This window comes from Hemitrygon akajei, chromosome 14 (genome assembly GCF_048418815.1).
Source record: "Hemitrygon akajei chromosome 14, sHemAka1.3, whole genome shotgun sequence".
In the NCBI taxonomy this organism is placed as follows: domain Eukaryota; kingdom Metazoa; phylum Chordata; class Chondrichthyes; order Myliobatiformes; family Dasyatidae; genus Hemitrygon; species Hemitrygon akajei.
This window is the reverse complement of record NC_133137.1, coordinates 23,018,155-23,031,863: the sequence shown is the minus strand read 5'-3', so window position 1 is coordinate 23,031,863 and position 13,709 is coordinate 23,018,155. Positions and strand designations below refer to the sequence as shown.

At 41.7% G+C, this 13,709-nt stretch overlaps 1 protein-coding gene across 1 annotated transcript in view; it reads left to right on the top strand.

Moving 5' to 3' along the window:
* Positions 1-1,869: 1,869 nt before the first annotated feature.
* Positions 1,870-13,709, top strand: part of brap (BRCA1 associated protein) — a 36,443-nt gene continuing 24,603 nt past the window's right edge. Inside the window, exons 1-3 of the mRNA XM_073065668.1 lie at positions 1,870-2,069; positions 6,543-6,707; positions 7,901-8,132. Of these exons, the coding sequence (XP_072921769.1) occupies positions 1,994-2,069; positions 6,543-6,707; positions 7,901-8,132 (473 nt within the window). The 5' untranslated portion in view covers positions 1,870-1,993. The remainder of the gene's footprint in view (positions 2,070-6,542; positions 6,708-7,900; positions 8,133-13,709) is intronic.

The window sequence follows — 13,709 nt, the reverse complement described above, 5'->3', positions numbered from 1 at the left end:
TCTGATCCACACTGACTGTGATCTCCCAATGAGATCCAGGTGCAGAGGGAGGTACAGAGGCCCGGGTTTTGAAGCTTGTTGACTGGTGCTGAAGTAATGATGGTGTTGAACGCTAAGCTGTAATAAATAAACAGCTGCCTGTTGTAGGTCTCACTGTTGTCCAGGTGGTCAAGATGTCCAGGTTAATTTTCTAAACAGCGAGGAAATTCAAAAATCAGAGCTGCAAAAGAACTTCAGAGTCCTTAAAGGTTAATTTGCAGGTTGAGTTGCTGGTAAGGCAGATAAATGTAATGTTGGCATTCATTTCGAGAGGACTTGAATATAAGAGCAAGAATGTAATGCTGAGGCTTTATAAGACACTGATCAGAGCACTCCTGGGGTATTGTGAGGACTGTTGGCAGAATTTTTGATATGACAAGGAGGCGTACAGGAGCATGATAATCAGCTGGCTCAGTGATGTCACCACAGTGCTGTTGCAACAACAAGACCAAGAAATTGATGGTGCTGGCATTGGACAGGGTCCAGAGGAGGTTCACAAAAATGCAAGGGTTAATGTATGAAGAGCATTCAATGGGTCTGGGCCAGTACTCACTGGAATTTAGAAGAATGAGGGGGATCTCATTGAAACATTGAAAGGCCTAGATAGAGTGGATGTGGAGAGGATATTTCCTATAGTGCGGCAGGAGTCTAAGATCAGAGGTCACAGCCTCATAAAAGAGGGACATCCATTTAGAACGATGAAGAGGAATTTCTTTAGCTAGAGGGTGGTAAATCTATGGAATTCATTGCCACAGATGGCTGTGGAGGCCAAGTCATTGGTTATATTTAAAATGGAGGTTGATAGGTTCTTTATTAGTCAGTGTCAAAGGTTATGGGGAGAATGGGGTTGACAAGGACAGGTTGAATGGCCTAATTCTACCCCTATGTCTTATGGTCCAAGGCTCAGTGGGAGATCCTGCCTCCACCTATTGTGGCAGCAGGCAAGTTGCAGTGGGTCCAGGTCTTTGCTTAGGCTGGAGTTAATTATAGCCATGACCGACCTCTCAAAGCACTCCATCACAGTCGATGTGACCGATAGTCATTGAGGCAGCCCACCTTGGTCTTCTTGGGCTTTGGTATGATTGATGCCCTCTTGAAGCAGGTGGGAATCTCTGACTGAAGTACTGAAAGATTGGAAGTGGCCTTGAACACTCCAGCCAGTTGGTTGGCCTACCGGCTACACCATCAGGGCCGGACACCTTGAGAGCATTCACCCTCTTGAATGTCGGCCTCTGAGACAGATATCACAGGGCTGCCAGATGTTACAGGAATTCACACTGTTTTATTTTCCTTTTCATGAAAGGTGTTCAGGCAGGACGGTGAGCTGAGGCCAAATTCAGATGAGCTCTGATCTTAATGAATGTTGGAGGAGGTCAAAGTGACCTAACAGGCTACTCCTGATTCTTTTTCACATGTTTTGTACAAAAAAAAAGGACTTTAAGTGGAGGGAATTGGGGCCAGAGTTGGCAGCAAGTAATATACCAAGCACAGATCGATATTCATCCTACCTTTCAATGTGTGTTGTAGTGACAATCAGGAGCTGGCTATGAGCCGGTAGGGAGAAGGTCCCATCACTTCAGTAAGTTTCATTTCCCTGGCTAGGGGGAGGAAAAAAGACCCTCACCGCTCATTTACCTTTCTCTCCGCCTCACCTTGTTCTCTCCTCCCACCTTCCTCCCCTTCTTTTCCCATTCATCTCTTGCCATGATCTTCACTCCCTCTCACTCTCTCCCCTCTCCTTCCCTCAACTTCATCCACCTTCCTCCCGCAGCTGCTCCTGGGTTGCCAGGGAAGCGGCGGCGCGTCAGCGGGGTCAGAGGTGAGCTTGCCGGAAGTGGAAGGGCCCCGTCCCGGTGTTCAGTGTTGCTGCTGCCTGGGGCTCCGGGCTGGATGCTGTCGCTGCCGTTCGTTTATTTTATTTTTAGCCCGATCAGCAGATCCGCGGGTTTAACATATGAGCGTTTCACTGGTCGCCATACGTCTGGAGCTAGCGAACCACTCGCTCCATCCGGAGGGTTTCGAGTATAGCGGTGAGTGGCGGCCTGGGTGGGACCGGGAGCCGAGTGGCTGGGTGATGGGTGATGGGTTCGGAGCGCTGACGCAGTGGTCATCGCTGCTCCAGAGACAGGATGGAGTTTTAATCCCCTCTTCCGAGCTGAATTCTGAAATTAGAGACTGTAGAACCCAGTGACTGACTTCCAGAGTAACGCAGCATAAATTCTGAGACACAAGGCACAGCAGATGTTGGAATCTGGACCAACTATCTGCTGGAAGAGCTCATCGGGTCGAGTAACATCTATGGGAGGAAAGGAATAGTCTACACTTCAGGTCAAAATCCTGCATCACAATTCAAATTATGACCATTTTGTACAACAGGTTTCGTTTTGTTCTAATTATGTTTTTCTTTAATTGTTTTCTCTTGTATCATTTTACATAATTTGTTTATTTTGTTCTTCTGAAGTTGGTGTTTCAGGTGTTGTGTGCCTGTGATGCTGCTGGCAAGGAAATTTTTCATTGCATTTGTACAAATGCGAACTTGTGACTGAATTTGAAATTCTGATACCTGATAAAAACAAGTGTCTGTAAAGTGGACAAAATTTTAAGAAAAGTTCAAAGGGGTGTGAGTTTTTTTTAAAAAAACTTGTGTTAAGGAGAGGAATACTTGAATCTAAATCTGTGTTAATGTGAGCGGTGGAGTTCCCGCAGTCATAACTTGCTGCCAGCTGGGTAGCAACTGTAGAATGGGCCAGACTTGCTGAAATATGATTCAGTCTCCGCAGTCTTCCGGAAGAGAGAGATCTTTTAAATTCCCTGTAATTCTCTGAGATAAATTCCTTCTTGTCTCGTTTTATTAAAACAGAAGAATAAAGCACATCAGATACAGAGTAAATTTCCAAACGGTTTATGAGGGACCCATGAAAATATTGTTGCAGGTGAGGAGAACAAGAAATGAGTCAGCAAATATTAATAAAAGAAAAAGAGAGTTATTGTTCTTCTTGTTCCCAAGGCTCTCCCTATTGAAAACCCATACTACTGTTGTAGAAATGTGAGAGAGTGATAGAGAGACACTAGGGTATGGTGGTGATGGTCTGACTGAAGGAAGAAGGAAATGTGGAGGCAGAAGAAGAGCAGGCTAAGAATGGACTTGGGAAAGGGGGAAGCTAAAGGAGGGAATAAGACCATAAGACATAGGAGCAGAATCAGGCCATTCAGCCCATCAAGTCTGCTCTGCCATTCCGTCATGGCTGATCTTGGATCCCACTCAACTCCATACCCACCTTCTCACCATATCCTCTGATGCCCTGACCAATCAGGAAACGATTAACTTCTGCCTTAAATATACGCACAGATTTGGCCTCCACCGCAGTCCGGTTAATAGAGCATTTCACAGATTTACTACACTCTGGCTTAAAAAAAAATTCCTGCTTCCTTCTGTTCTAAAGGGATAGGCAGTACCATGGAAGTCTTCAAAATGAGAGCAAGAGTCATTAAATATAAAGGCTGTGCTCTCAAGTTCTGGATACCCCCACCATAGGAATCATGCTCTCCACATTCACCCTATTTAGTCCTTTCAGTGAGCTCCCTCAGCATTCTTCTAAATTCCAGTGAGTACAGGTCCAAAGCTGCCAAATGATCCTCATATGTTAACCCCTTTGTTCCCAGAATCATCCTCGTGAACCTCCTCTGGACTCTCTTCAATATCCGTTGGGATGATGAGGAAGTGGGGCCAAAGAAGAGGGTGTAGATAGGAGCATGTATACCTCTATCTATAATTGGTGTGCGTCCTAGGCTAATGTAGATTAAAAGCAATCAAACACAGCCGTCTTCTGCTCTGTCATGTATTGGAATGAAAGCAAGCCTAGAAAGAAAGAAATACTGGGATGGGGGTAATATATAATCATGTATTTGAGAAAATACTATGGGTTAAGAATGAAATGCCTACAATGTTATCTGGGAGTGGATGAAGAATCAGCCTTTATGGGGAAGTACATTGAAACACCAGCAACTAACGTTATTCTCCGAGGAATGTGGATTTACTGCATATGCAAGTATATTCACGCAGCTTTCCAGTCAATGCGCTTTTGAGCAGATGCTAGATCGGTTACTGCAGTCAGAGCTTCTGCAGGTGCCAGAGCTGCACCAGTGACATCCTAGTGATAGGTTGCATTTCGCTTTGTTCGGGATGGGCAGTGCCGTGGAAGTCTTCAAATATAATTGTAACTTTGAAACCAGGTAATTTAATGCTTTCCTTCAATAGCTGAATGAGAATTGAAGGACAGATGATATGAAGTTTTTTGTTTCCAGGAGCTGCTCAGAATCAGGTTTATTATCACCGGCATGTGTCGTGAAATTTGTTAACTTAGCAGCAGCAGTTCAATGCAATACATAATATATAAAGGAAAAACAAAATAAAATGATAATAATAAGTAAATCAATCACAGTATACGTATATTGAATAGATTAAAAATCGTGCAAGAAACAAATAATATATATTTTAAAAGTGAGGTAGTGTTCAAGGGTTCAATGTCCATTTAGGAATCGGATGGCACAGGGGAAGAAGCTGTTCCTGAATCGCTGAGTGTGTGCCTTCAGGCTTCTGTATCTCCTACCTGATGGTAACAGTGAGAAAAGGGCTGGAGGTCCTTAATAATGGACGCTGCCATTCTGAGACACCACTCCTTGAAGATGTCCTGGGTACTTTGTAGGCTGGTACCCAAGATGGGGCTGACTAAATTTACAACCCTCTGCAGCTTCTTTCCGTCCTGTGCAGTAGCAACCCCCCCCCCCCCCCCAATACCAGACGGTGATGCAGCCTGTCAGAATGCTCTCCATGGTACATCTGTAGAAGTTTTTGAATGCATTTGAGTGCTGCGTGTTTGGATTCTGAAAAATCAAATTCTGCCATTTTGTTAGTCCATCATGCAACCAATGCTAAGCAATTTTTAAATGTGTTCATTTGTGAGGTGTAGATGTCATTGACAATACTGGCATTTATTGTCTGTTACTCATTGTCTGTGAACTGAAAAGTTTGTTCAGAGCAAACCACATCAGTGTACGCAACTCGCAATTAGACCCGGCTGGGTAAGTTTCCTCAAGAGACAATGTGGTGATTTTTATAACAATCTTGTAGTTTTCTGAGATTTTAACAAAAACATGACTATCTACATTTGAATGTGTCTCTGTGTTCAATACTTTGTCCATGGGTGTGACCCCATTGCTACTGTACCTCAAGGTAAATTAAGAATTTGTAATAGATAACTACAAAATAAATGGTTGTGTTGTCAAACTGTTTCCTTCCATGTTGTCACTAGGTTTTAGAAAAGCACGCTTCGTGTGTCCAAAAAGTTTCAGGTGGTATCCACTTGCACAATGCAAAACCTCCATTGACTATGGCTTCATAAAACATTGGCTGTATTTCAAGAGAAAGCTTAGTTATATAATAGAAAGATTAAGCTAATGACATAAGCCACCGCCTGCAAGGAGTTTGTACATTCAAAGACGTACTGGTTGATCGGTTAATTGGTCATTATAAATTGTCCCATGATTAGGCTTGGGTTGCTGGGTGAAAGGCCGACTTCACGCTGTATCTCAATAAATAAATTTAAAAATGAGTTACTTGTGTATCCCAGGTAGCAAAGTTAGAGCAGACAGTTTAAATATTTTTTTTCTCCAGTGTGTTAATACTGGTCTGCTTTCGTAACTTGGAAAGTAGGCTGTTTGCAAAGCATAAGCTTGATTAATTAAAACAATTGAAGTATTAAGTAACAGTAGGTTATGATTTATAGTCGTGAAACAGAATGTTAGGGTTGCTAGGAGAAGTGAATTTGTATGCAAGGTAAACAAATTAAGAGAGAATTGAATCTTGGCGGAATGCTCCACTGACTATTGAGGTTTGGCTTAGTAATTCTTTAGGGTCATTTATTCCATCTGTGCGCTTTCTACCTGACCATGTTTGCTGAAGTGTATTGCCTATGGGGAAAGAAAGGAGTAGGAGCATTCATATCACAAATACAGCCAGTGTTTTTTGTTGTTGCTTAATTTCAGCTTGCTTTAACTAACAAGAAATTATATACATTCTCTTCATTGAAACCTACTGGGTGTTGAAAGGCCTCGATAGAGTGGATGGGGAGAGGTGGTTTCCTATCGTAAGGGAAACCAGAGGACGCAACCTCAGAATAGAGGGGCGTTCATTTAGAATGGCGACGAGGAGGAATTTCTTTCGCCAGAGAGTGATGGATCTGTGGAATTCATTGCCACAGGTGGCTGTGGAGGCCAAGTGACTGGGTATATTTAAGATAGATTCTTGATTAGTTGGGGCATGAAGGGTAATGGGGAGAAGGCAAGAGATGGGGCTGAGAGGGAAAATAAGTCAGCCAGCCATGATGAAATGGCGGAGCAGACTCATTGGGTCATATGGTCTAATTCTGCTCCTATATCTTATGGTCTTAATAATGAATATAAAGGTACAAAATATGACTCTGCTTTGTTTTCTGCCTGCTCAGCTCTCAATATGGCGGATGATGAGGGTAAAGAGAAGAAATCATTAAGTTCAGCAAAGCTGTTGCTGGAGGGTAAAACAACTGGAGAGAAATCCACTATTTTGCATCAGCATATTGGTCGTCGAGAGATGAGAGACATGGTAATTGAAACTATAACCTCCAGCAAAGGTACAGTAAATAACAGTGCAATGTGTGAATATAGAAAAATAATACTTAGCAAGTCCTGGAGAAAAATTGAGCTGTGGTGGCAAAAATTGATCCAAAGTTAAAACAAAACAATTGCTACCAACCTGTGACCCCACAGAGTTGTTATACTTACGTTTCATGCCCACAGCTCCGATGATTGCTCCAAAGAGTCACATTCCCTATTTCAATCTTTTATTGGCAATTAGCAAACATTCATATAATTCATATTCTGTGTGGTCTTCAAGAATAAAAGGCCGCCTACTTACGGCGCACAGAACAAACACCATATACAAAATTCCATGCGCCAACTGCGACAAGAATTATATTGGACAGACTGGTAGGAAGCTATCAACAAGGGTACATGAACACCAACTGGCTGTAAACCGTCATGACCAACTTTCCCTTGTATCATTCAACTGGACCAATGTCACTATCCTAGCCCAAGCCCCTCAACAACAAGCCCAAGAATTCTTAGAGGCTTTGTTCTCCACACAGAATTCTACAAACATGTCAAAATGAACCCAGTTTACATCCCACTTCAGCATCAAGTCATCAATCCAGAGCCAAAAGCCAATTCACACCTGATTACACGTGTCAATCAATGGGGACACGTTAATCCTGCATAACGGTTGGTTGACTAACACAGCCTGGACAACAATTATCACAATCAATTGTAATGAACCAATCACGGATTACATAATTGGTAACCAATAGAAATGGCACATATACCCACACACACAAACGGACTAATCACAGGACATATAAAAGACAGACAATGTAGATCACCAACATTTCATTCAAAGTTGCACTCATGATGATGCCTAGCTGGGTAACGAAACATCTGCAAGCTAGCAAGCCAGCTCGGCGAGCCACTCGACAACAACATCCTCAACCTGAGCTACAGATCTTTTCCAACATCCTAAAAGGTTGTAAAGATGAGAATAGAAGGCAAATCTCACAAGATATAACAGAGTATCTTTGATCTGTAAACTGAATCATCCAGTCTATACATAATGTATTAGATTATCTGATTTTGACATGGCTGCTATGTTGCTCCTTATTCGCTAAACCTGTGAGTTGCGTTCACCAGATCTTTGCCTCTTGAATTCTTTGTGCTTTTTTGATTTGTAGGTTTTCTTTTCCATGAGTGCCCTGACAAATTTGTGTCTTTACAGACAAAGATACTGTGGAATCTGCATTGAAGCCTGATCAAAAGACAACGAATAGTACTGACCCCATGGAGAAAACAAGTACCATTGATCCAAATGACAAGAGTAAATTGTACAAAGACCAGAGTGGGAATGCACCAGACTCTCCATCTAAACAGCTGCCTGATCAAATCTCATTCTTCAGTGGAAATTCATCGGTCGAAGTAGTACATGGAATCATGCACCTCTACAAAACTGAGTGAGAACTTCTAAAATTATCTTGCCTTCATAAGTTGGGGCATAGAATATATGAGGACGGATACGAGCGAGGCCAAATTCAGAGTAAGGAGGGTGAAAGGAGGTGGGCAGTTGGTGCTAGTGTACCCCTGTGGCCATTCGCTTCAACAATTGGTATGCCGCTTTGGACTCTGTAGCGGGGGGATGACTGAGCAGAGGAAAGCTACGGCGTCAGCTCTCTGGCTCTGTGGCCCAGAAGGGAAGAGGGGAGAAGAGCTGAACTGTAATGATAGGGAATTCGTTGGTTTGGGAACAGAAAAGAGGCTCTGTGGATGAGAACGAGATCCCTGGATGGTTTGTTGCTGCCCTGGATGCCAGGGCCAGGGACATCACGGATCAAGTCCTCAGCATTCTTAAATGGGAGGGTTGACAGCTAGAGATCATGATGCACGTCCATATCAATGACATGAGCATGATGTGTGATGATGTTTTGCAGAGGGAGTTCAGGGAGTGGGGTGATAAATCCCCAGGGCCTGGCAATGTGTTCTCTCGGACCCTGTGAGAGGCTAAGTGCAGAAATTGCAGAGGCCCTAGCAGAGATATTTAAAACATCCTCAGCCACGGGTGAGATGCCGAAGAATTGGAGGATAGCTAACGTTGTTCTGTTGTTTAAGAGGGGCTCTAAGAATAAGCCAGGAAATTAGAGGCTGGTGAGCCTGACACCAGTAGTGGGAAAATCATTGGAAGGTAATGTAAGAGATCAGGTAGAAGTATTTTAGATAGAGAAGGACTGACTAAGGATAGTCAACGTGGCTTTGTGCATGGTTAGTCATGTTGAACCAATCTTACAGACTTTTTCCAAGGAAGTTACCAGGAAAGTTATAAAGGCAAGACAGTGGATGTTGCCTACATGGACTTCAGCAAAGCCTTTGATAAGGTCTTAAATTGGAAGTTGGTCAAGCAAGTTGAGTTGCTTGGCATTCAAAATGAGGTAGTAAATTAGATTTGCAAACATGAGGAAATCTGCAGATGCTGGAAATTCAAGCAACACACACAAAATGCTGATGGAACACAGCAGGTCAGACAGCATCTATAGGAAGAAGCACAGTTGACGTTTCGGGCCGAGACCCTTCATCAGGACTAACTGAAAGAAAAAGATAGTAAGAGATTTGAAAGTGGGGGGGGGGGGGCCGAATCCAAAATGATAGGAGAAGACAGGAGGGGGAGGGGTGAAGCTAAGAGCTGGAAAGTTGATTGGCAAAAGGAATACTAGCTGGAGAAGGGAAAGGATCATGGGATGGGAGGCCTAGGGAGAAAGAAAGGGGGAGGGGAGCACCAGAGGGAGATGGAGAATAGGCATAGAGTGATTGTGAGAGGGGCAGAGAGAGGGGAAAAAAGGAGGGGGGAATAAATAAATCAGGGATGGGGTAAAAAGGGGAGGAGGGGCATTAATGGAAGTTAGAGAAATCAATGTTCATGCCATCAGGTTGGAGGCTACCCAGATGGAATATAAGGTGGTGGTCCTCCAGCCTGAGTGTGGCTTCATCTTGACAGTATAAGAGGCCGTGGATAGATATAGAAACATAGAAAATAGGTGCAGGAGTAGGCCATTCGGCCCTTCGAAAGAGTTATAGGGAAAGATTGAATAAGTTAGGACTTTATTCTGTAGAATGTAGAAGATTGAGGAGAAACTTGATATCGGTATTGTAAAATTATGAGGGGTATAGATAGGATAATTGCAAGCAAGCTTTTCTCACTGAGGTTGGCTTAGTTGACAACTAGAGGTCATAGGTTAAGAGTTGAAGGGAAACTTCACTCAGAGTGGTTGAGTGTGGAACGAGTTGCTAGTGCAAGTCATGCATGCAGAGTCAATGTTAATGTCTAAGAGAAATTTGAATAGGTACATGGATGGGAGGGATATGGAGGGTTGTGGTCCGGATGCATTAATTTCAAGAGGACTAGATCGAGGACGCAATGTTTTATAGTGGTTTCAATTAATAGTACTTGGATGAGAGGGATGGTAGATGGAACTGGGCAGAAAACCAGGTTGGCATGGACTAGATTAGCTGAAGGGCCAGTTTCCATACCCTAGTATTCAATGACTAATGATACAACTTCTTAAAACGTTGGTAAGGCCACATTTTGGGTATTCTGCACAATTTTGGTTGCCATGCTATAAGAAGGAAGACATTATGCTGGGGACAATTCAGAGGAGATTCACTGAGATGTTGACTGGATTGGAGCACTTTATTCTGTGCTTTGTTTCCCAGGAGGGAGGTGGGGTGTGGGGTGTGGTGTGACCTAATTAAATTGTGTAAGATAGTAATGAGATTCACAGATAATTGAAATCTGTTTCACACGGTAGAGGTGTCTAAAACAAAAGGTCAGAGGAAGGAGTTATAAAGGAGATCTGAGAGAGAGGTTTTTTTTTAACATGGTGAGTGGTTTATATCTGGAATGTATTGCCTGAGGTGGGGATGGAATTGGATACATGTACTAGACTTGAGTAAATTAGGTGGGCTTTGAATAGGCATATTGGTATTTATTTATATATTCATTATGCACATTTTATTCAATATTTATCATCTAGCCTCAAACTTTATTAGCTTTTTTTTATAAATTGTTGAATTGTTTTTGTTACATTTCATGCATTAACCAACACACCACAGCAAATACCTAATATATTTAAATGTATATGGTGAATAAAGTTGATCCCTGAAGCTTTCTGTTCTTTATAACTCTTAATCTTTGATATCTCATTCAAATGTTGCTTTATGGTTTGTAAAATGCAGTCTTTCTTGTATTTCTTTTCCTGCTGGACTTGACATGCACTGCATCAAAGCAGTCCATGCAGTCGGAGACCTTTAGATATGAGAGCAATATTGGGGGTGTAGTGGACAGCGAGGAGGACTATCATGGCTTGCAGTGGGATCTGGACCAGTTGGAAAAATGAGCTGAAAAATGGCAGATGGAATTTAATGCAGACAAGTGTGAGGTGTTGTACTTTGGTAGGACCAGCCAGGGTTGGTCTCACACAGTGAATGGTATGGCATTGAAGAATGTGGTAGAACAAAGGGATCTGCAAATACAGGTCCATAATTTATTAAATGTGGCGTCACAGTAGATGGGGTCATAAAGAAAGCTTTTGGCATATTGGCCTTCATAAATCTAAAGTATTGGTTACAGGATGTTATGTTGAAGTTATGTAAGATGTTGAAGTTATAGAAGAGGCCTAATTTGGAGTATTGTGCAGTTTTGGTCACCTACCTACAGGAAAGATATAGAGAAGGTTGAAAGAGTACAGAGAAAATTTACAAGGATGTTGTTGGGCCTGGAGGACCTGACTTATAAGCAAAGATTGAATAAGTTAGGACTTTATTCCTTGAAATGTAGAAGATCAGTGGAGATTTGATTGAGGTGTACAAAATTATGAAGAGTATAGATAAAGGTAAATGCAAGCAGGCTTTTTCCCTTTTCCCGCTGAGGTTGGGTGGGATTGCAACCAGAGGTCATGGGTTAAGGGTGAAAGGTGAAAAGTTTAAGGGGAACATGAGGGGAACCTTCTTTACTGAAGGGCCGTGAGAGTGTGGAATGAGCTGCCAGTGCAAGTGATGCATGAAAACTCATTTTAAACATTTAAGAGAAGTTTGGATAGGTACATGGATGATAGGGGTACGAAGGGCTACGGGCGTGGTGCAGGTCGATGAGAGTAGGCGGTTGAAATAATTTGGCACAGACTAGGTGGGCTGAAGGGCTTGTTTCTCTGCTGTACTTTTCTATGACCCTTAACTCCATATTTCTTTGTCATTCAGGCTGTCCATGTATGTATAAGAGTGAAATATAGTGACCTTAACAATATTGGAGAAATGTCATGTCAGTAGTTATGATGGCATTTCCTATTATTATTATTTTATTTTTTCTCAGCTCAAGCTGGTGAAACATGAGGTACGGGCATAGCCAAGCACACTCATTTCTCAATCGCTAGGAGCTTTCAGACAATTCTAGTGGTGTTTAGTATTGTGGCTTTCTGAAGATTTACATAAATATGGCTGTGTATCCCTAATTGTTTAATGCTACTGTGTAGTGACTTTGGGATGATACCAGTTGTGGATGTTACTATTGGGACAATGTACACCCTGTTCATGTTCCAGAGTCTTTCAATATCCTCTTCTTATTCAGTGTTATTTCTGCTGTTTTTCACATTTAATTTATGCGAGTTATGTGTGTTTGGAATGGCTATGTCTATCAAGTTGTTCTTGTTTATCCTGTAATACTATTATTAAATGCTCAATTTACATCTGTTCCCATCAAATATCAAGAAAATACAGTGAACCCTGGGATGTCTAAGATGTCAACCTTTTGTAACAATTGATGGCAAGTAATAATTTAAAGTGTCTGCTGTTTTCTAATTCTTATCAACAAAATCACCATGATCCATTCTTGGGCCTTGTAACTCCTCCTGTCTCACTTTTACTTGACATAATTTTAAAAGGCTTTTTGATTTTGATATCCCTTGCATTTCTTTTCGTATTCTTTGGTTGCTCCTTTTATCCATCTTTCTGATGTGCCTTCTGTCTGAAAATTCAGCAACTTTTTGGTGAGATATAATGGAATTCTTTTGTAATTGGAGTTTGTTGTGACCTTCATTCTAATTTTGATGCAGAAGTGAACCAATTCTGTTGCTGGAACTCCCATTACATTTTCTGTAAAACAGCAAATGCTAATTAAGTTAAGGAACATTTGTGAAGAGAAATGATTAAGTTGTTAATTTTCCATAAGAACACACTAGATTATTTGTGTTTTCATTTTAAATTGATATAACTTTGTTATGCATTTATTTCAGGTTACTGTTAGCACAAAAAGTATTAGTTCCAATTATTTGAAGTGACTCCCAGCATGGTTCCCTATTACCCTAAGCCTACCTGGCCGGTATATTTAAGGCTGGCAGCTCTGGACAGAACAATTGTGGAACTGAGTGACTCTTGGCTTCAAACAATAACATAGTCAGGAAAAGCTCCTGTCATGAAGTTTGACTAAAGACAAAACCACATCCTTAACCTTAATTTACAGTGCCTATAAAAGTATTCCCTCCCCCCTCCCTGGAGGTTTTCATTTTTTATTGTTTTACAACATTGAATCACAGTGGATTTACTTTGCGTTTTTGACACTGATAACAGAAAAAGACACTTCTGTGTCAAAGTGAAAACAGATCTCTACAAAGAGATCTAATTTAATTACAAATATAAAACACAAGATAATTGATTGCATAAGATTTTACCCTCCTCTTTAACATGACAGACCAAATCATCACTGGTTCCACCAGTTGGTTTTAGAAGTCACATAATTAGTTAAATGGAGATTTGTTTTTGGAGACGAGTGTGCAGTTGAGGTGTTTCAATTGATTATAGTGAAAATACACCAGTATCTGGAAGGTCCAACTGCTGGTGAGTCAGTATCCTGGCAAAAGCTACACCATGAAGAGAAAAGAACACTCCAAGCAACTCTGCAAAAAGGTTTTTAAAAAGCACAAGTCAGGAGATGAATACAAAAAAATTTTCAAGGCACTGAATATCCCAATCATCAAGTCAATCATCCCTAG